Source organism: Ursus americanus, chromosome 23 (genome assembly GCF_024610735.1).
Source record: "Ursus americanus isolate L20-20 chromosome 23, mUrsAme1.1.p, whole genome shotgun sequence".
In the NCBI taxonomy this organism is placed as follows: Eukaryota; Metazoa; Chordata; class Mammalia; order Carnivora; family Ursidae; genus Ursus; species Ursus americanus.
This window is the reverse complement of record NC_142149.1, coordinates 6,298,471-6,322,864: the sequence shown is the minus strand read 5'-3', so window position 1 is coordinate 6,322,864 and position 24,394 is coordinate 6,298,471. Positions and strand designations below refer to the sequence as shown.

General features: G+C 59.4%; 1 protein-coding gene across 2 annotated transcripts in view; it reads left to right on the top strand.

Moving 5' to 3' along the window:
• The window catches only part of SLC38A12 (solute carrier family 38 member 12), a 56,062-nt gene extending 33,909 nt beyond the window's left edge, over positions 1 to 22,153 (top strand). For both annotated transcript variants that reach the window (XM_045813954.2, XM_045813953.2), the window contains exons 9-10: positions 4,309 to 4,402; positions 18,172 to 22,153. In XM_045813954.2, the coding sequence (XP_045669910.1) occupies positions 4,309 to 4,402; positions 18,172 to 18,932 (855 nt within the window). In that variant the 3' untranslated portion in view covers positions 18,933 to 22,153. The remainder of the gene's footprint in view (positions 1 to 4,308; positions 4,403 to 18,171) is intronic.
• Positions 22,154 to 24,394: the final 2,241 nt, after the last annotated feature.

Sequence of the window (24,394 nt, the reverse complement as noted above, 5' to 3'; positions counted from 1 at the left end):
TGTGACTCGAGGGTTTCTGACGGAAAGATCCAGTCTCTTAAGGAGTGTGTGCTTCTCCCATTCCCTAGCTGAAGGCTGGCTGCTCACAGGGCTTCGAACCACTCCCAAGGGGAAAGTGGCAGCCTGAGTTAGCGGCTAGCCTTCAGCTACCAGACGTCAGCCGGCTCGTGTGGACGTGAGCATCTGCCCTTCGGGGTCTCAGCAGAGCCATCATCCTGTCCTGGGAATCCCCGAGTGCGACCCACACTGGCCTTTCCCACATCTGTCAGACTGATTTTGAGGAGGGGATTCTCTTCCTGTCTCAGGCAAGCAGAGGGCTGGGGCTCTAGTCCCGTGTCGTTGGGTCAGCCCATCCATGGGGGGGCACCGTGCCCAGCACTGGGGGAACATGGTGTGCGGGAGCCGCAGCCACTGCCCAGGCAGAGCCGGCGAGGGCTCATGGGGGAAGCGTGATTGATTCCAGGGAGGGGAAGTGGAAACAATGACTGGGTGCAGGAGCGGATTCTGGAGTGGGATTTGTGGCAGAACTTGGGCCAACAGAAATAGAGCTTGCTGAGCAAAGGCCCAGTGGCAGGAAGGCTCTGGGCACATGAGGGACTCGCAGCCCACGGCTGCTGGAAAGTAGGTTCTAGGGCTGGTATCTTCAGAGACAAGTTTGAAAAAGGTGGCTGGAACCAGATCATGGGCCACTGGACTTTGTTCTGAAGTGAACAAGAAAGACGCAGGTGTGGTTGGGGCTGAGCGAGGGGGAAAACACTGGCACCAGCTGGCTCTGTCCCCAGGAAGGGGAAGACAGGGACAAAGGGATCGGGACAGATTCCCCAAGGGGACAGTCCTGAACTCTCCCCAGCCCTTTGCCTACCTGGTTCCCCTTCCCTGAGATATCACTTTCTCTGTGAAGTTCCCCTGGATGTTCCCACCACAGCCCCAGCCAGGCAAGGTCAGGAGCCCATGCCCTGTGCTCCATTCCCCCCGAGGACGATGAGAAATACATTTCTGTGGTTTTAAGCTACCAAGTTATACAGTCACGGACACTAGTACAGAGTTAGGAAGGAGTCAGCGGTTGCCAGGAGTTTGGAGCTGGAGCGGCTGGAGGTGCGTCGTGTGCTTAACCTACGCGGGGATGCAGGAGAGAGGCAGCTGGGCAGAACTGTAGACGCCGAGTGTAGACCAGGACACTCTGAAGGCCATGCCCAAGCACTGCTGGTGGGGCCTTAGCCGCTGAGCTGCCTTGTGTCCATCAAGACTGGCAAGGTTGCCATGGGGCCTTTGGTGCACATTTAAACTCACCGACCCAAAGAAGAGACCCGAGCGGCCCCATTTGCACCCTCCCAGGTCTGTCTCAGACTTTGTTCCCAGTGACCAATTTAAAGATTTCATTAGAAACCAAAGAATTGTTCTTTATTTCTTTTTCTTTTTCCGGAACGCGTTTGGCTGCAGCAGTTGCTGTCCCTGCCTCCTGGAATGAGTTGGGCTGGGAGAGTCCTTGAACAGAGGCTGAGTTTGAACTGATCAATGGCATTTGGGGGTTGGACCATTGCTCAGGAGCCGGCTAATTTATAATGTCATGTGGGCTAGACAAGAAGGCCCAAGAGGATAGGCTGTCTCTTGGCTTTTTATCTCTTCTTTTTGAAAAAGGAAAGGGAAAACAGAAGGTGCCACGCTTGGCTGTTCAGCATTCAGAGATGAACTCCGTCCCCGCTAGACCCTGGGAACATGGGGGCCATTTCTCTTCCGGCGTCCCCTTTCTTCCCAGAGACCTGGCAGCCACACTATGGCGTCCTTTCCGGCTCTGGATGTCGGCCCCTGTGGGTCTGGCTCTAACTAATTTGCAGAGGACACCTGTTCCTTAATTAGCCCCAGCCTGTGCTGTGTGTCTTGGTCTAGGTTCCCTCCGATGCGTGAGCTAGAGGCCGTGCAAGGGTCTGTGCCCGTTTGCTCTGTCCACGTGGGCCCTGTGCTTCCCGCTTGCGGAGTGGTGCGGTCAGTCTGTGCTCCTGAGCGTTAAAACCACATCCCGGCCAGCGGCCCACCAGGGGTGTCACAGCTGTCGACCGAATCTTCCAAAAGAACCCTCCACAACCAGTCCCCACTGCCGTCCCTAGAACCGGACGTGGGAGGGTCAGGCAGGTGTGAGCCCCTCTGTACTCCTGTTCCCCACCACTCGGATGGCACCTCACGTACACTTCTTGCTCGACCTTTTCCACTCGTGCTTGTATGCTTCGTGTCTTTAAAAAGAGGGAAGCTCTTAGGGGGCTGGGATCCCACCCTACCGGGTTTTATAAAATGCATCCTCTTGTGTAAAAGGATTTTGGTGAACAGCTGCCGGGAGGAGGATAAAGACGGTGTAGCCTCTGAGAAGGACCTGGCAGGCTGCAGCAGCAGGATTCCCTGCCTGCCTTTGGGGCTGGTTCTGCTGCCTGGCACCCCCCCCCGCCTCCCCCACCTCAGTTATACATAGTAGAACCTTCTGAAAACCAGTCTTTAGGCTTCAAAGATGAGCTCTGACCTCCCACGTAAGCTGCCCCTAAGCAAATGTCCAGCACGTGCGGTGGGCACCGCAGATCGGAGGGGAGGCCCCCACACCTGCCGGGACGCACCAAAGTCCACGTCTGAGCAGGCCACAGTTGTTTGGAAACATCTGTGGCAAGTGGCTCTGTATGTATGCTTCCTCAAGAGCTCTCCCTCTCCCACCCTTCAAGAAAGAAATTCTGTTGAAGTTTCCCTAAAGTGGTTATTTTCCAGAAGGACAGGCTGGTGGTACTGCTGACTGCCTCACTGAGTCCGGCCTGCAGGGGACGCCGCCTCCCCGCCCTCATCCCCCTCACCCCCAGGCACCCCCCGCTCTCCCCCAGGCACCCCAGCCTAATGGCGCTTCCCCTCCTCCTGGCGGAAGCAGAGCTGGTTCCAGGCCCCCAGCAGAAAGCCCTTTCCAGAAGTCTCCCAGCCCTGGAGCCTGCCTGGAGGCCTTGTCCCCCAGCTAATTAGAGCCTTCTCCTTAAGCGGTACTTTAGTCTCTGGTGTCATCCTCACAGTGATAATGGACTTGGATAAGAGGTCACAGCTTCTCCCACTTCCCGCTCTCCTTGCGGATGGGGTGGGGGAGGGACGGGCACAGCCCCCCTTCCGCCAGCGCCCGCCTGCCTGTCACCCTGTCACGGGGGAGTGGGGGTGGGGGGGCCTGGCCGCCAGGCTGAGCAGCTGTGATGTCTCCCCCCAGATCACAGGGCCAGAGCCCGACTCGCCATAGTGAGCCGTGCTTCCCACGTTCGGGCGCCCGCCTGCTGCGCCTCTGGCGAGCGTCATTAGCGTTAACGTGATAAAATGCGCAGTGTAAATGTTAATAAGGTCTGTTGCCTCTGCTGCTTCCGAGTGGCAGATTGGAAATGGTACCATCGTCATAACGCCAACCGGCAGCTTTTAATTCCTCTGCTCCCTGAGCAACCAATTTGGCACGGAAATCCTAACCCCCCTCAGCCCCCAGCCCGGCTCTGCCGTGCCAGGCTTACCCCCATTTTCCTTTGCAGAGAGGGTTCAAATTCCCCACGGACTGGTTTTCTAAGATACGGTTTGAATTTTTTTTTTCTGAGTAACCACTTGGTTTTCCTTGTTCTTCACAGGGAAAGAGGATTGAGCCCCAAGCTCAGCTCCCACTTTTCCTGGCTGAGGTCCCTTCTCTTCTTGGTCCAAGATAGGCCTCTGAGATCTGCCCTGGAAGCCACTGGCTCTGGCTCTCCAGGCTTTCCCTTCTCTTTAAGTCACAAACATTGAGTAATGACACCCCGATTGATCTTTTCCTCTGAGCCTGCAGCACGATCTTCACTCCGCTGCGCTGCGTAGTCGGGCCCCTGCGTCCGCTCCTCCCTATGTGCTGTCTTCCCAGTAACCTGGGGGCCCAGGGCGCACCTGGGTTCCTCTCAGATCCTCAGATTCCTGCTGTCTCACACCTCGTCGGGACTCGTGCCCAGTTCTGTGTGGGGCCGGGAACCCTGGGCATTTGCTGAAGAGAAGTAGCAGGCGATGTCCCTGGGGTGTTGCCTGGGGCTTGCCCAGAAATTTGTCTCGGGACAGGAGGCATGAGGAACAGCCCCAGAGCACGGCTCTGGATTAATGTCGCACCCCGGGGGAACTCCCCTAGCGGTGCTGTTGGCCCCCAGGGAGCCGCCTCCAGCGGCCCAGGTGCACACCGCGGTTAGGACCGGCCGCCAGGGGCAGAGGCCGTGTGGACAGCGCGTCCTCCCCCACACATGCGCGGTGTGCCACGTGCGCCCAGCCCCTGCACCCCTCACACTTGTTTCTGTCACCCAGGCTGTCTTCACTCTCCTCCTTGGACCCTTCACCTTCTTTGACGTCCAGAAGACCAAGTACCTGCAGATCCTGACCTCCCTGATGAGATGGGTTGGTGAGTGAGAGACCTCTCGAGTCTGCCCTTTCTCCTCTCATCCCTTCCTTACCCTTTCCAAGACAGCCATGCAAGCTCACGGCGTAGCTGGAAGGTGGCGGGGGTTCCGTGGACTCCCGAGAACCAGGAGGGGGCAGGGGAAACACAGCCCCGACGAAGATCACGTAGTGTGGACGGAGCCTGAGCTAGGCCCAGCCTTTTTCCCACGCGCGTGCGGGGTCCCCTCTGTCCCCCAGGCTGAGCCAGGGCTCCAGCACTGGGTCAGGCTCAGCTCCCTTCAGGGCACGAGAGCGGCTCCGCTCTGCCGGACGGTGGGGCGTGGAAAGACCCCCCCCACCATCTACGATGCCTTGTGACTGACTAATGCCCTATTGAGCAAGAGCGCCATCGTCCTCGGGTGTTTGAGGGTCTCTCCCCCTAAAGCAGGTTTGCGGTAGGGAGCTCATTCATTCTGCCGCACGGTCCCGGAGGGCCCCAGCTGCTGAGCCCCCTAGCCCCAGGACAGGAGGCTGTGGGGTCCCTGTGGGCCAGCACATGCTCTGGGATCGTTTGTATTCCCGTTTTGGTCTAAAGGCAAAGAATACCGTTGCTGTTCTGTTTGAGAGGCTGGCAGAGGGGGTCTGCCCAGCCTCCGGCACCTCGCCTGCCCCCACACAGAGGTTCCCAAGGAACCCGAGGTTGGGACTCCTCCCTCCTGACCCTCTTCTCTAGCTCCCTTTGCCATTGCATCTGCCCCAGGGCCCCTCATCAGGATTCAGGGCGCACTTTGCTCCTCATTCCATGCCAGCCCTCAACACTAGATCATGGCGAGCACAGAACAGCTTCTGATAAAAATGATTTCCGGCAGTTTTGGCACATCCTGCTCAGGATTACAGAATCCCGGTACACGAGCCACTGCGTCCTGGGGGTCCTGGCGTCTTCGGTCGGGAGGGACCGCGGCGGTCATCCAGTGTAGTCCCTGCTTCCGCAAGCACACACACAGGTGGCCTCTTTCCCGGGAGCTCACGACAGGGAAGGCCCCTGCTCCACTCGGAAGGGGTGGTTGTCAGCACTGGGGAGTCCTGCCTTGTCTTGAGCCCGACTCGGCAGCCTGTAACTTCTTTCCACCTTGGTCCTTCCTTGCACGGAATTGAGAGCCGGACTGAGTCATTTGCTATGTTAACTTTGAGGCCTCTGTAACGTGATACACCTGTCCTTCCATCACCCAGCCAAGTCAAGGGAGCAGGAGGACACTAGTCCAAGACCTGGATGGAGCGGGATTCCTAGTCTGCCCCACTCAGCTGGTCCAATCCTATATGCACCTTCCAGGTGCTGTTTGCAAATTTTATTCACACATTTCAAAGCCCCGGGTTAAAGTAACGTGACCACCTGGGAAAAAATGAGAACTCGTTACTTACAAGATGAGGACCATGCTGGCTCCAAGGATTAGGTGCTGGAATGGAGCCCCTTTGGGTCCCAGGAGGGCTTACATCCCAAAGTTGGGATCAGCAGAGATCACAATCCCTGCTGTCCACCCTTCTCCTTTTAAGTCTGCTCATAAGAAGTAGATGAGGGGCCCCTGGGTGGCTCAGTTGCTTAAGCGTCTGCCTTTGGCTCAGGTCATGATCCCAGGGTCCTGGGATCGAGCCCCGCATCGGGCTCCCTGCTCAGTGGGGAGTCTGCTTCTCTCTCTCCCTCTGCCTCTCCCCCGGCTTGTGCTCTCTCTCTTTCAAATAAATATTATCTTAAAAAAAAAAAAAAAGAAGTAAATGTAAGCCCTAGTGATCTTCAGAAGGAAAAGTTTTCTCAGTAAAGCAGTATTCAGAGAAAAGCATGCCTCCTCTTCTCGGCCTGACCCACCTCTGTTGTCACCGCTCCTCTGCTCCCGACAGGCCACAGGTGACAGCCGGTCCCGAAAGTCCTGCCCCGCCCCCACTCCGGACTGGCTGTCCTTGACCTGCCATCTCAGTAGTCCTCACCAGGGAGGGCAGGAGCAGGGTGGGGGCGTGGTGAATCCCCGCGTCAGCCCACGAGAGGGCTGCCCAGATAGTGACCGTTAATAGCTTCCGAGACACCCCTGAGCTTGTCGAGCGCACCCGAGTCCTCCCTACATCTGGTGAGTGATGCGTTCATTACAAGGAAGGAGGTTGTTAAGAGGGAGAGGAGGAGGCTGGTGGTAAATAAGGAGTGCCTGTCCCAGCACAGGGTGGGAGACACCTCCAAACTCAGCTCCCGCTGCAGAGAAGGCACTGGGCTTCCGTTGCCAGCAGGGCCCCAGGGGGCTCAAAAGCCTCTCAGAGCAGTCCTTGCTCCCTTTCCACGCTGCTCTCGGAGTCCTCTCCTCCTCTCAGAGTAGAACCGTCCTGCCCCCTTGTGACCCCATTTTGCCTCCCCTTCTCCCAACCAGAGCCCCTCCCACCGGGCAGCCAGGCTGGTTAGTCCCGGGGACTGCAGCGGGCATCCTCCGTGTCTCCCTCCCTCGGGCTCCTGGGCCCTGTGAGGTGACAGTGGCCTTGAGAGGGGTGCTTGACAGCAGTGAGGGCCCGAGGGAGAGAGCAGCATGTGAAGGTCACCCACTCTTGTGTTTTTGCGTGGTGACATTGTTGTCACTGCAAGTTGTCCACCTCTTTTCTCCCTTCGATCTGAGAGATAATCACATGGCACTGGCCTCTCCGCAGCACTGTTCTCCAGGGCGTTCTGGGTGACCGTGCAGGCAGTCATTCTTCTCCCGGAGAGGCTCAGACCCCTGTGCCTGGAAAGCTAACCTCTCTGTGATGCAAAGCGCTCCGAAGCGAAAGAAAAATTGCCCAGTTAATAAACTCTAGACAGTAGCCAAGCCTAGGGTTAAGTTCCCAGCAGCGGACATGGGAGCCACCTGGGCCTTTCCTCCATGGTGGCGGGAGGGGTTTCCCTCATCGTGGCCCCGGGGGCCGCAGGCATGGAGCCAAGGAAGGGGACGAAGGGGATGGAGGAGTCCCAGGGAGCTGCCAGGCACCAGCAAACAGGCAGCCCTGTTGTAGGAAGGATTGGGGTCTGCCCGCAGGATGTTTGAGAGGGGGGTCTCTCCTCTGGCCCAAGCTCACCCCAGGTGGTTTTTCTAGAAACCTCCAAAGGCAGAAAGCACCAAAGCCCCGTTTGTCCTCTCTAGTCTGCGCCAAGTCGTCAGTTTGCAATGAACTCCTTTCATTTTGCTTCTGAGAAGCAGCTGTGTGGCCGTGTCCCCCCCTGACCCTCCCTCCTTTCCCACACTCCCACATGCCCTGCCCCTTCCCTCTCCCCAGATTAGGGCCCAGACTGTCCAAGAGAGCCGAGCGGGAGCGCAGGGTGGCAATAAGCCGACTTGGGTTCTAGGAAGACAAAAGGGAAGAATGAGCACCAAAGGGACCGGAAAATCATAAATAAATGTGCTGAGCCGGAAACTTTCTTGTGCTTAATTAGGAATTTGTTCTGCCATCTGTTGAAATGAGGCTGGGGAACACTGCAGAAGCCCTGCCCTGAGCAGGGCCCCCGGAGCTCAGGGCGCTTGCTTGTTTGCTCGTGGCCACCTCGGTACCCTCCTCCAGTTATTAGCACCTCCTGCTGCCAGAATGGGCCTTTGCAAATAGCCACTTGTCCAGGAAAATGCCAGAAGCTGTATGATAAGTGTCGGTGTTGATTCTTCTCTTTTGCTCCCCAGATAAGTTCTGGGCAGCCCAGGTGCCTCAGAATTCACAAGTGCCCACATGGGCTCCAGGTGCCATCCGGCAGGTGAGACTATCGTTCGGGCTTTACCGGACTTCCCGACCAGCCCTGCTTGCCGTCCCGTCACTCAGCAGTCACCTCTGATCAGCAGCAGGCTCCCCAGCCCGAGGCTTCGCTGTGGCGCCTCGTCCCGTTGTCCCTTCCTCGCGGGTCCCAGTGTGCACAGACAGCGCACGCCTGCCTCAGCCAGGTTGCTTGTCTGGCAGTGGCCAGGGCAGAACTCCCCCCATGGAGCAGCCATGAAGATAAAATGGGATCCAGAATCGTGGGGAGAGGGCTGTTAGCTCTGTGCCTGGCCCCGGGTAGCAGCCACGATCTGGGGCCCCACCATCAGCATCTCTGTTGGCCGGTACATCCAGGGGTGGCCTCCGCAGGAGCCTCCCTTGGGGCTGGCCATGAGATCAGGGACGTGGCCCAGGTCACCTCCAGAAGGATCTGTGGCCCCGGCAGTAAGATCTTGAAGCCTCTCTGGTTGGTTCTGTCAGCCTTCCCTCTGCTCCACCCCAGCGCCGGTCCCCAGTGCACCCCTGCACCCCACCGGCCTCCCCCCTCACCACCTTCAAGGAAGCTTGAGCCTGAGAGAAATGAGAAGCAGGTGCATCTCCTGCAACGGCCCAGGGCTTCCTCTTAGGTCCTGGTTCTTGCTCTGTCAGTGGTCAGTAGGAGACACAGCCAGAAGTGCTGTCCCACAGGCCCGGTAGCTATGGCCACAGAACCTGAGCCCTAAACCCCTAAGCAAATGACTGTGGACTGTCCCGACCTGGGATGGCTGGCATGAGCTCTCCAGCAGGAGGGGCTGAGACGGCATCACTGCATCCCCCCCATTACCAGCTTCCGCTGCAGATGCCTGGCTCAGCTCGGGGTGCCCCACTTGGTGTTATTAAAAACCTGATTCTTTCTAATAAAGACTGCTCTGGAGCACAGCAGCCCTCCTCAGTCTGGGCTGGTGAGGACCCACAGGGCTCCTTTCTCTGATTGTGTATTCAGAGCAGCGTGGTGCCCATCACGCCCGTCTCTGTGCTCCCCTCAAAGTGGGTCAGGCTCCAGCCTCTCCGAGCGTCCGTGGGCAGACTCGAACCTCATGAAGCTCCTCAGCCCAGCTTTCCCTTCCTCCCCCCAGCAAGTGCCCCAGATTTGTCTTCCAGACTAAGCCAGCAGGGAGAGGTGGGACTCGGCGGTGGTGGCCCAAGAAGCAGAAGGTCCCCAGGAGGGGACCGTCACCTGGGAATGTAAGGGCTCTGCTTTTACCTGTCCCCGAAATTCTCTGCGGCCGCTTGGCTGACTCCCCTGCAGATCCATGACTGATTCAGCCAAGCGCCTCGTGGCGGGACTGCTGTGCTCTGTCACCACCAGCAGCCAGGGGTCTTCTCCGTCTGGGCCATCTGTTCCCCACATCCTGTTGGCTCAACATGCCGGCGTGGTATATGAATTCCTCCACAGCCACTCACTGCTGTCCCCTCAACCAGTGCTCTTCAGAGGGCCGGGAAGGGGGTCCTTCGGCACCCCCACCCCCACTCAGCAGCCAGCCAGCATTGGCCTTCAGCATCGCCCCGCCCACCCCCTCTCTGGGCCATCGAGTGTGCGGCTTCTCGTTCCTCAGCCAGTGGAGGGAATCCAAGAAAACCTTTCTGCGGAGGTTTCATTTCGGTCTTGATTCTTGGTTTTCTAAAAGTTCTCTCTGCAAACGCACTTTGAAGGAGAGGAAGCTGGAGTTTCTGTCTTCCTGCTCTCAGGGCAGAGTGGGCACCCAGTTAAAGTTCGCTGAAAAGGCAGCCCCATGCCACCAGATTGCCCCTTTCGTTAATGGGACTGACCCAGGAGCCCTGCTGGGCCCCAAGTAAAGGCCACCACACGGCCACCCCGCTTCTGTGAGCAACCCTTGTTGTCAACAGCTTTGCTCTGCATGTGGCTGAGATGTGTGCTGGCCGGCCCAGGAGGCCAAGAGGTCGTGGGCCAGCTTCCTGGACACTGGCAAGGGGAAGGAGGTGAAGCCCAGCTTGTGATCAGCAGGGCGAGGCCTCTGACCAGTGGCAGGGGTTGCAGGTGTGTCTCTGCACAGAACTGGACCTCACGTGGGCCAGAGTGAAGCTCAGCCGTGCATCAGAAGCAGCCCTGGGTGTCTCAGAGCTAATGGGGCCCACGGCAGCATGGGACCCCTGAGCTGCCTCATTGTAGCACTGTCTCTTGTTGTGTTCCCCGCACCTTCTCCGTGCTGGTTTGTCTGTGCGTCTGGCTGGTGCTGGAGAGATGCCCCCGTCAGCCCAGGCTGCCAGGACCGAATACTGCAGGCTGCGTGGCTTAAACAGTAGAGATTTACTTTCTCGGTTCTGGAGGCTCAAAACCCAAGATCAAGGTGCTGGCAGGGTTGGTTTCTGGTGCGGCCTCTCTTCCTAGCTTGCAGCCGGCCACCATCTTGCTGTTCCTCCCGGAAGCTTTTCTCTGTGTGCAGGGAGACAGCTCTGGCACCTCTTGCTTCTCCTATAAGAACGTGGGTCCCATCACATTAGGGCCTTAATGACCTCATTGAACCATCGTCACCACCTTAGAGGCCCATCTCCAAGCAGTCTCGTTGGGGGTCAGGGCTTCTGCATGGGAGCTGGAGGCGGAGATAATTCAGTCCACAACAAGAGGAGTGGACGGAGCGGCTTTCAGGAAAAGTGACAGAGCCGAAGTTTTATGTTTGCAGTCTCGGAGGGAGATGAGTTGGCTCCTAGCCAGAGGCCCCACGGCTTCGCTGTTCCAGCCATTACAGACTGCGCTCTGACAGCGGAAGAATGAAAAATGGAGACACTTGCCTCCCCGGCGCCACTTGCCGTGCTTGGAGGGTGTGGGAAGGGGAGGGACGGAAAGGCCAGACGCTTGATTTCCTACTTGAGACTTGATAGTTTTAGAGACTCAAATACCTGCTCTTTCCTCACGGCCCCCTCCTCCCAGGACACTTGGAAAAAGGAACTCCGCTCTGAGTTCTCGGAGGTAAATATTTTTAAGTAATCTCTGCACCTAACATGGGGCTCAAACTCACAACCCCGAGATCAAGAGTCGCATGCTCTGCTGACTGAGCCGGCCAGGCGCCTCTTTTGAAATAAATAATATAGCCGCAGAGTGGAACCTCAGTCCGTAAGTTAATTATCCAGATGTGTCCTTCTCTTTCTCCATGATGATGACGACGACAGTGACCATGAGGACGACAGAGCTGGAGTCCTCCAGAAACCACAGGGGCTGACTCAGCGTGGGAAGGTAGTTCGATTGGCTTTGAATTCCCTCCCTTCTGTGGAAACACAGGTGACTTTTCACAAGTTACTACAGGCAAGGCCAGCAATCCCAGAATGTCTTACGGCCCGAGATAAAATCTGACTCCGGCCTGACGTGCGTTTGCAGACAAGCACGTCTGTGAGGGAACTTCTCATTTTTCGCCAAGCGGACTCCTCCCAGCATGACAGGCCGGGATATCCTGTCTTCTGGGGGCATGAAAGGAGCCCCCACTCTGACCCACAGCCTGTGCTCAGGTGGGAGGGTGACGGCCAAAGGAGGATGGACCAATGTGAGCCCCAAAATCCAAACATAATTCCTTAGTCTCAGCCCCGTTCAGAAAGAGCACACACCCAGGGTCCCCCCAGATGACAGAGTGGCGGGGACACCTTGTCCTTGTTTGGCCTTACGTGGAGCAAGAGGGAGCTGCTTGGTTCACAGAACAGGCGTGAGCAGCCCAGGTCTGACACCTGGGCCAGAGAGGCCCAGAACAGGGAATGTTCCTGGAAGGCTTATGACTGCACCTGACCTGGCCAGGGCAGGTGGGGTCCCTAGGATGAGCCCATTCCCCTCCTTGTAGCAAGAGGAGAATCCCTGCCCACGACCACGGTTTTCGGGATGGGAGATGAGGTTTCTGCAATGATAAAAGTGCCTTCCATGTTGCTGAAGGATAGCTCCCCCCAGGTGCTTCGCTCCTCCATCTTGTCCCATCCTCCGTGAGGTGCGCCGTGATCACCTCCACTTTTAAAGATGGTAAATAGAGACAGTGACAAGTGACAGGACCATCCAAGATGACACAGTTCAGTGGCAGGACCTGGTTGAATCCAGAGTAACTTGAGAAGCTGACCTTGTTCAGAGGAAGAGCAGCAGCCTCCTTCCCTCCCCGTGGTGGTTTCCAGGGACTTCGAGCTTCTGGAAGTGAGCCCCTGGCCCTGGGGGTCTCGGGAGCCTGCGAAACGGTTCTCGGTTCCCTGTCGGTCCTGTTAGTTAAGGCACAAATGCCCTGTCACCTGGTGCTGCTTAGGGGCTTTGAAACTGCTTGTCTCCAGCTGTTCTCAGCTCAGCCAGGTGTCACCCCATCAGCTCCCACCCCCTCCCGCACTCCTGAATCTCAGGAGGCCCTGGCCAACCTCCGACCAGCCTAAGGAGAGACACATCTGTGCCCAGCATCCTCCGAGGGCAGCGCTGTGGTAAAGGAGGAAGCCGGTGCCAGGTCCGCCCCAGATCCAGCTCTGGGGATGGGCACAGCACGGCCGTGCATTATCATTAGCCCTGGCATGTTGATTCTCTGCTTGGAGAAGAGAGTGCCATCTCGTGACAGCCGCCTTGACGGATGGCCTCCGCCTCGCATGTGTCCGAGCTAAAGCCACTTACAGAGCTCAGAGAACAGCAAGATATCTGGGGCAGCACAGGCTGGGGCCTACCACAGCCTCGGGACTTCTGGGGCCAGGTTCGGAGGTCAGGGACTTGAGGGGCGGCTCTCCAGGAAGCAGCCTGGCCCAGATGAGAGGGGATACAGCAGCTGATTGCCGGGAAGGCCTGGGGGACATCCTGGGGGTGGTTGAGGGGTTGGGCAGGGGGCTCCAGGGAGAGCTCTGCCCTGCCCCCCTCCAGGCAAGGAGTGCCCTGCCCCATGCTCCCCAACTCCAGGGGTGCCAGGGGAGGTGGCCCAGCTCATGCCCGCACCACACAAACCCTGGAATTCTGTAAGGAAAGTGGAGCCCTACCCAGGCTTCCCCCACACTCCACGAGCAGTGGGGAGAGCCTCACCAGAGCCCAGAGGCCTAGTCAGTGTCAGCCACCACTTTCTCTGCTGCTGGAGGCCCCGGAAGGAGCTCCTCCCTATCCACCCCTGCAGCACAGGCTGGCCCTTGCTCACTTACCCAGGGATGGGTTTGGGCACGTGGAGGGAGAGCTGGAACCAGAACCGGAACCCCACCCTCAGACCCCTGCTCGTCCCCCACTCTGTCCCAAGAGCAAGTCAGCTTCTCCTAGGAGGCCCTGGCCCACCTATGGCTTCCCACAGCCAGTGAGGCCCTAGGGCGAGGGGCCCAGGAGAGGGGGACCCAGGGGAGGCTGAGCCCTGCTGCTTGTCTCGCACTCCTCCCGTTGTAAACTGGGACCACCTTTGCCCCTGGGCAGGAGTTCAAAAGGGTATTGGTCCACCTGCCCTATTCTCCAAGAGGAGTGGGGCTGTGGGGACAGACAGCCGTGAGGCCCCGCAGCTCCTGGCCGGGCTGCTTATCCGGCTCTTGCTGGAGAGAGAGGAGGAGCAGGAAGTCTGGAAAGCAGGGTTTCCCTTCTGATGGCTTTGAGAGCCCAGTTAGTGGCTGGGTAAATGCGAGGACACCTGGTACCCAGTACCACCTTGACCACCATGCTTGAAGTTGCCGATGTCCCCGTGATGGGACACTGACCTTGTCACGCGGGACGTTCCTGGTGTAAAATTTACTTCGAACCTGCCCTCAGAGAGGGAAGGGAGGTGTCTTTGCTCAGCCATCTGCCCAGGGCTCCCGAGGACTGGACGTGCAAGAGCAGGGGACAGGCTGTGCCCCAAAGCCAGTGGATGTGGTGAGGCCGGAAGCTGGAACTCAGCAGCTGCCAGAGGAAGCATGTGAGGGTCGCACACTGCTCCAGGCCAAGTCACTCGGGTAGGGAGGCCAGAAACGGAGATGCTCCTGGGGGGCCCGGCCTCCTGCTGCCAGAATGGCGTCCTGAGGCCTGGTCTCCCTCTGGCTGGTCTTCTGCCCATGGGCTTGGACAGGACTGGGACCCCTCCCACAGTGGGGATCTCATCACCTACCCTGCAGCTAATGTGGCTGTTACCAGTTCTTTCTTTCATTGTAATTTGTCTCTGCAACTTCTGTCCGTTCCCTGGATGGTGGGCTCCCGAGAGACAGGGACTGTATTTGCTCAGTGCACTGTCCCCAGGGGTCCGGAACAGTGCCGGGGCACGTGGGCACGCAGCACGGCTTTGTTGGCTGGGTGGGTGGGTGGGTGGTCCCAGCCGAGCCATGACTTACACGGAACAAGTGCAACTTCACACGGGCTGTTACTTCAGCTATTTAAAGAGAAGTCTCTTGTCCTGCCTCATCACCTCACAGCTGTGCCTCCCAAGGCCGACAGCCACCCCTCCTGTGACATGTGTCAGGCCCTCCCCTCCTTCCCCACCACAGAACCCTCCCCGGCAACTCGCTGCACCTCCTTGCCCTTGTGTGAATTCCAGCGAGGGTGCAGGTGGGTGTGGGCTGTGACCCTCATCCCCTCCCCTGGGTTCTCTGAGCATTGGGGGCGGGGGTGGTGCAGTCAGAGAGAAGTCAGGCCAGCCCTGCCCTCTGGGAACCGCAGGCCCCGGTCACCAAGACGTCAGGGAGCGCTCACTGCTCTGTCCGGTGTCCATCGGCACCTCCCACACAGCCGTGGCCAGGTGGGTGCAAGCGTGTCTGGTGGTGGCCAGCCATCTCGGGCGTCAGTGTGGACACTCAGGACCCTGCTCTCTGTCACATTTCCTGACAGAGTCTGTTGCTCCCAGCCTGTCACCCTCCTTTCATCTTGATTTATTATCAGGCCTCATGAGTTTAGGGGAGCAGCTGTCTCCCAGGAACGGGACCATCAATCTAGAAGATGGCTGTTGAACTCTGCTCCTCCAGCGGCCGCGGGAGGGAAGAGCCAGGGGCGAGGGGGTGTGGTCGCAAGGGGAGGGGCCGGACAGCAGTGCAGGGGTGAGTCCTGGCGCCTCCGGTCCAGGACCTGGCCCTCCTTCCTTCCCGTCCCTTCTCTCTCTGTCCCTCCATTACAGCATGAAGTTTGGGGTATCCCTGGTTTCTTTTGAACTTGCCAACTGGGAGACCGGGCCGGAACATTGGCCCTTGCCTCTCCACTCCTGAGAACAGGCCAGCACCCACCCTGTGTCCTCGCCGTGATAGGGCAGGCAGGGGTGGGGAGACTGAAAGGGCTCACCGGCCTCACGCTTCCACTGCCCTTTCCCACGGTTTGCTGGGGCTCCTGTCACAGAGCCCGTCCTCAGTGCATTCCACGCCCCGGCAGTGTTCCTCGGGCGTCTGCTCCTTGGAAGAGCGGCTCAGCTTGGAGCAGGGTGCTCATCACATGCGGCTCCAACAAATGCCCCTCTTCCCCCTGACTGGAGCATGAAGTGGCAGGCACTGGGTCAGGATCCAGGGGCAAACGAAGCAGCTCTGCTTTTCTGTGCAGCTTGTGTGAGCGTTCCACAGAGTGGCACAGCGTGCGGCTGGCGGGGGTGGGGCTCACGGGGGATGGCCCCCAGGTGAGACTGTCCCCCTCTGGGACCTTCTCCAGGAGCTGCCACTTCTCCATGCTGGAATCGTCTCCCGAGAGCCTCTGGCATCTTCATTCCTGGATAGGATCCAACATCTAGCCCTTGGGGGTGGATCTGATTTTTGGAAATAGACTTGAGTAAGAGAACAAGGTGGGTGACTAATCCAGGTGATAGTGTTGTGATGTAAGCCTAATTATAGCTAGAAGATTGTGACATACATTTTCTCATCTCCCATAGCCATGCCTTTGTAAGCCGCCCTGAAAGTTCTAGAAAATGTCCCATATCATCACTGACATAAAGACGCAGCTCCCAAGACAGTGACTCCAGAAGCCACCTGTCAGTAGCTATACATTCGGGATGGAGGTTGCCCACCCCTCCGTGTGCTTTAAAAACTCCGTCTCCTGTCTTTGGAAACCTCCGTAAATTGGTGTATTTGCGGTAAGGAAAGCCCAGGGCTGCCCAGACAGCTCCCCTTAAAGTCAGCAAGCCGGTGTGTCCCACCACTCCCTGGAGTTGGAGCCTTGAGGAGGAAGGTGGGGAGAGAGGCCCTAGCCAGCATCCGGGGCTGGAGGCAGCCCTGACTCAGTGACTCGGGGTTGCTGGCTTTCCGTCTTCTCCCACCGCACCCAGGGCCCTGAGGCCGAGCCACAGGGACAGGTTTCTCCACGCGCCTCTTTCCAAGCTGCGAGTGGCACCAGGTCACGAGGTGACATGTGAGATGGTGGTGGCAGAGCAGGGTTTGAATCTTGCAGAACTGTCAGCGGCAGCCTCTTGAACAGCTCATCCCCAGGCGGCCCCAGCCCTCCCTGTCCGTAGGCACCTGACTGCTCAGCTCCGAGCTGTAACCCTTTCTGGCCCCCGGGACTCCACCTCCAGCTTGGCCCAGCAATTTCCTGAGGTGCGGGTCTTCCACACCGATCTCTGCCCTGCACCTCCCTCCTGCACTCAGCCCCACACATCTGATGAGCCAGGCTGCCGGGGTCCCGGGCTGTCCTGTCACCCCTCTCCACCTGCCAGGGGTTAATGCAGAGACAGCTCCCTGGGCTAAGACCCCGCAGGAGGAGCCAAGCAGCTGCCGCTTTCCCATTGACCTGCTGGAGCGCGGAAGGCAGTGTCTCTGGAGCAGTAAGGGTCGCGGCGCCCCTGGAGGCAAGTGGCAGGGACTGGAGCGGGCTGAGGAGGAAACAAATCATCTTTATTGGCAGTTTGCACAGGCCTCTTCCCTTGCTCCCCCCTCCCCCCCACTCCTGTCCCCTGTGTCAGACAGTTCTGATTAACAGTAATAGATGACATTCCTGTCGCTCCCACTCCCAGGTGTCATTGTGGGAAAACACTGGTCTGGCTTTCTGTGAGTCCCAGGAGGAAGGCCTCCTGCCAGGAGGCCAGGGGGTGTGATGTGGCCTAAGGGGATGGTGGGGAGACCCCCAGCCTCTCCCGTGGGGAGGGGCCCTGTGCCTCAGAGAGGCTGGCCTCTTAAAGCCCGCTGCCCCTTCCTGCTTGCCTGTGCGGCCCAGAAACAGATGTCAAGGGACACGGACCACAGGCCAGAGGGGCCCTCTGGTCTGGTCTGAATAGACACAACAGGGGTTTGTGAACTCCCAAAACGAGATGGGGCCGGCGGTTCCTGTGTGAATTGAGTGGCGAACGGTGGCGATCCTGGGCAGTCTGGGTAGCAGGGCTTACATTCCGGAGCTCCAGGTGTGAGATCCCTAGGAGGTCTGTTTGTAGAAGCCTGCCGGCTAAAGCCAGGAGGAACCCTGTTTGCTCTGAACAGAGAGTCCTAGGTCCCCTTCCCCTCTAGAAAACCCAGGTCACAGTCACTCCCCTGGCCCCTACCTCTGCCACCAGCCCCAGGAGAACAGGACCATGCACCAGCCTTGAGCCCAGCAGCTCAGGGGGTTCAGCTCTCCCCAACATCGGTCTTGGTACCATTTCTCCCCTCGAGTGACCGTGGGCACCCTCCTGCCTGCTATAGGCCCCTGGGCGCCCACCCCTTTTCAGAGCTGCCGACACTTTCCCTCTCCCCCTCACATGCCTCTAGCAGATGCCCGTGGCCCCAGAGGACTCGTCCTCCCAAATGCCCCGCACCCCTTACCCCTCCACGCCCCCCACCTCCCCAGACATACATTCTTTAAGCCGAGGGAGGGAGAGTGAACACGAGTTCTGCTCCAAGCCAGGGAGCGGCAGAGGCCCCACAAGGGAGCCGGGCAGCGCCTGGCCAGGAGCATGCACTCCTCAGAGAAGACAGCGTGGGGCCGCCCTGCCCACTGCCCCAGCACAGCCCCTTCTCATGCCCAGATCCCCCGAGAGGCACATTCCCTCACCCGCTGGGGAGAGGGAGCACGGTCAGTAGCCACTGCTGGCCTTTGCCACCACGTGGCCATCAGGGTACGTGAGCTTCACGCTTCTGGAGCTCCGGCCCCTCGGCGGGCGCCTCCAAACCAAGAGCTGTCCGGGAGGGGCCGGTTCCACTCAGCGGGCTAACTGCCCCCTTGTCTTCTAGCTTTTGCCATCATGATCGTGCTGGCGCTGGTCCGCATCGGGCATGGGCACCGGGAGGGGCACCCACCCCCGGCTGACCTCGCGGGGGTCCGGAACCTGTTCGGCGTGTGCGTCTACTCGTTCATGTGCCAGCACTCTCTGCCGTCCCTCGTCACGCCTGTGTCCTCCAAGCGCCACCTCACGTGCCTGGTCTTCCTGGACTACGTGCTCATCCTCGCCTTCTATGGCCTCCTCTGCTTCACCGCCATCTTCTGCTTCCGCGGCGACAGCCTCATGGACATGTACACCCTCAACTTCGCGCGCTGCGACGTCGTGAGCGTGGCCGCCGTGCGCTTCTTCCTGGGCCTCTTCCCCGTCTTCACCATCAGCACCAACTTCCCCATCATCGCCGTGACCCTCCGCAACAACTGGAAGACGCTCTTCCACCGCGAGGGGGGCACGTACCCCTGGATAGTGGACCGCGTGGTGTTCCCCGCCATCACCCTGCTGCCCCCGGTGCTGGTGGCCTTCTGCACCCATGACCTGGAGTCCCTGGTGGGCATCACGGGGGCCTACGCCGGCACGGGCATCCAGTACGTCATCCCCGCCTTCCTGGTGTACCACTGCCGCAAGGACACCCAGTTGACCTTGGGCTACGGGACTGTCAACAAGCATGGGTCCCCTTTCCGCCACACCTTCTGGGTGGGCTTTGTGCTGCTCTGGGCTTTCTCCTGCTTCTTCTTCGTCACCGCCAACATCGTCCTCAGCGAGACCAAGGTCTGATGGCAGGATGTGTCTGGCGGTAAGAGAGGTGGGGGCTCCACTCCGGCGCCCCCACTCACCTTCACCCCTGCAGAGCCTAGATCTAGCTCCTTCCCAGGGTTCCTTGGGGCAGGCGAGGCCGGACTTTCGGAGGGGCCCCTTCCCATCTCCGGCTGGGGGTCTTCTCCCCCGCCAGGATTCCGCACAGTCTGTACTGCGCCTCACTTGCCAGGTGACCCTTTTTCCAGGTACCCCAGCCACAGCCTGGGCGCACAGCTGCCCCAGGTTCCAGGCTTGTCTCCTGCTCTACACACAGGTCCCACCAGACAACCACCAGGGGCAGGCTCCTCCCCCACACGGTGGGGACGCAGTGCTGGCACTGCCACTATTTATAGCAGACACCACGCCCCCTCCTCCTTTGTCCCAGACCCTCGTGCACCCTTGTCTGGGGAATCTGCTCCATGAGCAGCCGCAGCCTCAGGGTGAGTCCCAGGCCCTAACCCTCCTCCCCATGGGGGTTGCCAGCCACAGGCAGGTCCCGCCTTCCCTTCAGGCCTGGAGTGGCCAGGTGCCGCTCCCCGGGAGGGCCTGGCCAGCCCCCGAGGCAAGAACAGGAAGTGTTGGTCAGCACCAGGGTCCCTGGCCTGTCGCTGTGAGGGTCTTGCCGTAGGTGCCAGCGCCTGTCCTGAGCTCCTGAGCCCGTGATGACTCAGCCCGGGAGATGGTTTAAAGCCCAGAGCCCGTGACCCCTCAAAGGGATCCTCTGCTCTCCTGACTGCCCCATTGGGGCCCGCAGGGTCTCCCGCAGTTACCGAGGGGCAGTGTATAAGGAGCACGAAAGGGAGCCACCCCCAGCCACCATCACAGTGGCTTGGGAGCACCGTGAGCACGTGGCCGTGAGCAGGCTCTGCTTCCCGCCCTCTAAGAGGTCAGGCCTGTGGGGGGCAGCAGGCTTGGCTGTCCCTGCTCCCCCTCCCTTTTGAGCCAGACTGTGGGTGCTCTGTTCATACTCTCCATGACCCTTGGGTGCTGTGGAGTGAGATGGGGCACTTTCTCATGGAAGGAGCAGTGGGTTTCTGGCCACCTCACCAGCTCTTCCGTGGTCCCATCCCTGTCACAAGCATGCATGTGTCTGCTGGGCCAGCCTTCCTTGGAAAGACAGGTGACTAGTGAACTCTGCATTTTCAATGTGCCTTCTGCTTCAGGACCTGGGGGTCCTTCCTAACCCTTCCTGGCGTGCCCCCAGCCCTGGGTCTGGCCCACCCGTCCTGGAGCCCAGAGCAGCTTGGCCTGGAGCTGCCTGTCTGGGGTGGGGTCTCAGGTCCCCAGCCCCCCTCCCCTTTTTTATTTCGGTGCCTTGCTCAGCCCACGTTCGGGAAACTTTGCAGCCTCCTGCATGGCCCAGTGTTCATATCTTGGACAGAGCGACCATGCTAGCTCTCCGGGAGCCCATGGTGGTCTTGGAGGGAGAGGGAGGAAGACCTGGGATTTGTAGGAACTGGGGAGTCCATAGGCCGTGCCACCCCCCGCCCTGGCCCTTGGCCGCCACCTGTGAGCACCCCGGGTCGTGCGTGATTGGCCGTGGTCTGCATTTTCACTGTTGTCACACATCTTAGTCCGTCCCCAAGTATTGTGATTTTCCATCCATGTGAAAACCAGACCACCCTTCCCCATCTGCCACGGCGTCTTCTTTCCAGGAGGCCGCAGCCCCCGGTGGGCAGAGCAGGGAGGGCTCCCGGGGCGGGGGGGGGGGGGGGCAGGCACTCCATGGCTCCGGCCCTACCTGGAGCTGCCCAACTGTTTGCTGAAAACACGAAATATCCGTACTTACCCTTCTCCAGTTACATCCCTGCTTGCTTAAAGACAAAGCAGATTAAATCATTCCTGCCGCCCCAGGCTCCAAACCAAATATCGGACGCAGATTTATTAGCATCATGAAGCCCAGGTTGATTTATGTGACAGTCTGGAGGCACACAACGGTGCAGTCGGGCGGCTGCACTCCCTCCTCCGAGCCCGGCAGCCCCAGGCCTGGAGAGACCGAATCGTGGCCGTGTCGCTGACGGGAAGCCAGGGTACTCACACTGGGCTCCTCTGCTCCTCGGCGTTCACCTGCTGTCTGACCACCTGGAGGTCAGGTGGGGTCGCCTTCCTCTCTACTGCTGATAGCCAGGGGGGCTTAGGACAAGGGGGAGAGGACGCCAGCAGCTAGACAGACCCCCGATGATGCCTGTTCACCGAGTGCATCAGACACCTTGGTTGCAAGTGCTTACGTCGGTGCGGCGAGGTGGGTGAGCCGGATCATGGTTTTCATGTTACAGATGGGCCCCCGGGGGTCAGTGGCAGGGAGGGCAGAGGAGGCCCGCCCGGCCCGGCCTGGGCACAAACGTCGCTGTGGAGGAGCACATGAATGCCACAGCCCCCACCTGGTGCCTTTCACCCAGACTGGCCCCAAGGGCAGCCCAGGCCAAGGGGGGCGTCCGCGGTCCCTTGGGCCGCGGTGCCAATGGCTCCTGCCTGTTCCCTCACCTGAGGCCAGAGAGGTGGCTGCGGGCTTATGGACGGGGCAGATGGCAGGTGACAGGCTGGGAGGCACTGCTGAGTGGTGGAAGGTGGGCAGTGGGCACCTTGCCAGGCCCTTAGCGACACAGCTCTTCTCGCCACACGGGGGCCGGGAGCAGCCTCGGCAATAGGCAGACTAAAGTCAGAGCGGGGAAGGATGGGGGCTGCGCCCCACCTCAGAGGAATCCAGCCCCGGGGGGGTTGGGAGCCTGGCAGGGCCAGGCCCTCGGGCGTGTGACCACACCTGTCTCCCCGTCTCCCCCTGTCTCGGCATGGAGTCGGATTCCCGGGCAGGGCTGACCCCACGCTGGCCACTGGCAGCCACTACAAAGCTGCTCTTCTGAAACCGAGATCCAGGACTGCAGGAGAGAGCTTTGCAAACTTTCTTCCCCGGGGCTGGGGTTCACGGTGTCGGTGGGAGAAAGGGAGAATAGCTTCCTGAGGGCCTGGTATGTGCCGGCATGGTGCTGGGGGCTTTCCGCATGAACCTTGGTGTAATTTGGGAATTGAGAATGTGGATCAAGAAGCCGGAGCTGCCCCTTGCAGGCGGCGAGCCTCCATGCTCGTCCCCCTCATTTGTAACATGGGGGCCACAGGGCCTGCACCGCTGACCGGTGGTGGGAACTTAGGTACTGAGCTTAGTGCCTGGCACAAAAGTGCTCAATAAAGCTATCACGTACTGACGCTCGGCTCTCTTGTCACTTGCCAGCCATAACTGCGCTTGTTGCTGCAGACCCGGGATTCACTGAAGACCCTGGTTTGGGTCGCTGGCACCTGCTGGTTGCATAGCCTCCTGAGGAATTGTCTTGTGGCAACTGCCCGCCCGAAGAAACGGGAAACTGGTCCGAGTTCTTCAGGGTCTAGAGGGCTTTGGGGGAGAAAGTGGTCTCTCTCTAGCTCCAGGAAACTTAAGAGCCAAACTGAGGCCCAGCTAGAGAGTTCTAGAGCCGGGACCGAAGCCCAAGTATCCTGACCGAGGCCATCATGCTCTCCCCTGGCTAAGCCCTGCGCCCCCTGCCCGCTCACAGGCCCCAGGAAAGAGGTGGTGTGGACGGTGAGCCTCCCAGGAAAGCCAGTCAAGGAAACAGCTACGCGGCAGCAGTGTGGGGCAGGAGTCCCTGCTGCTGAGACAGGTGGCCAAGGGCCTCCCTCCTCTTGTATCCCACCGAAAGAAAAAGCCAGCATCAGCGTCTGGTGTCTGGGTGCGCTCAGCTTGCTCTTTGCTACAGAGTCAGGCCCTTGTTTAGGATGACTGATTGTCTCTGGCCTCATGACACGGCTTCCTCCCCTCCCCTTCCAGGCCTTCTGCCCTCCTTGATGGTGCAGGGCCCTTCCCTGGTCCTCCCGTGGAGGTGCAGGGGGCACCACGGCTCTGAGCAGGAGGCCGGGGAGCCAGGCCAGGCAAGCCCTGAACCTGCAGGAGGCGTCCTCCCTGCCTCCACTTCCCACGGGGCTCACTTCTCCCCAGAATACATTCCTAGAGCAGGAACGACACAGCCAAGAGCCTGGCTCCAAAAGCAGGATCGGCCCCTCCTCGGAGCCAGTCAGCAGAAAGCTCAGCTCCACATTTGGCTTTTAATTATCTTTCCAGTTCTTGGTTATTAATGATCTTGGGCAGTGAGCAGAGAGCAGCCTGGATCTCAAGACTCCTCCCAGCTTACCTGCTGTAGCCTTCCACCCAGAGCTGCGCTCGGATTCAGGGAGCAGGAGGGGTCAGTCCAGGGGCTGGTAGCCAACAGTTCACGCTCTCACCGCCCGTGGCTGCAGTCAAGGTCAACTCCCTCCAAGGGCACTGGCCTCGAGCACTCACCTGTGGCTGAGACCTGGATCCGTGCAAATCCATAGGGCAGAGGACATGACATTGCCTGCAATGGACTGGGGCCACCCATTCACGGCAGAGTCGGGCTCTCCAGCCAGGAACAGAGCAGTGTTAGAAACATTCCCCACTCCAGGGGCGCCTGGGTGGCGCAGTCGGTTAAGCGTCTCTTGGTTTAGGCTCAGGTCATGATCTCAGAGTCATGAGATCAAGCCCCGAGTCAGGCTCCGCACTCAGTGCAGAGTCTGCTGAAGTTTCTCTCTCTCTCTCTCAATAAATCTTATAACAACAACAACAAATTTCTCCCATTCCACCATTTCAGCTGCTCTCATGCCTAAAACTACACAAAAACCTTCAGCTTTCGTGGCTCTGCCCACAGTCATGGAGCGCTCGGAGCCCAGGAGCCCGCAGGAGCTGTGTGGGAGAGGGCACGGGCCACGGCTGCTCGCGGCGTCGGCCTTCAGCACTGCCCTCCCTGGCCTCCTTCCTGCTACACGGAGGTGCTTTCCGCCCTGCCTCCCCCAGCTTGTCAAGGACAGCGAGGCCTCCGGCTGTACGTGCTCACACTCAGACAGGGTCTGACGGCACCAATCACACTGTGTTTGTGGAGTGAATGGGAGAACGAGGGCTCATTTGCTGTACAGTCATTGTGGGAGCGAAACACAACCACAGACGTGAAAGCACTGAAAATTGTGAAGCAAGAGCCATCCTTCTGGATGGTCCAGGACTGATGACATGTGACAGAGCCAGGAGGTGGGGCAGGGAGCCCAGAGGGACGATGAAGGACTGAGACATCCGGCAGGTTCTCTGACCTGGGGCTCTGACCCTCACGAGGAGCCCCCGCACCAGCGAGGCTGGGCCATGGCTGATCTCAGAAGCTGCCTGCGCCAGACTTCCAGAGCCGGCAGGCAGTTTGGAGCCCCACACATTCACCATGAGGAGAATACAGCCAGCCAGGGCCCAGGAGAGCCCGGGGGCACCCCACAGCAGACCTCCCTCTGCCGTTCCCATTGATACACTGTCAGGCTCCTTGGTGGGCCCTTGGCAAGGCAGGACACCCACAGCCCCCGGCTTGAGCCTCTCTTTTCAAGGAGATTGAAGGATGAGC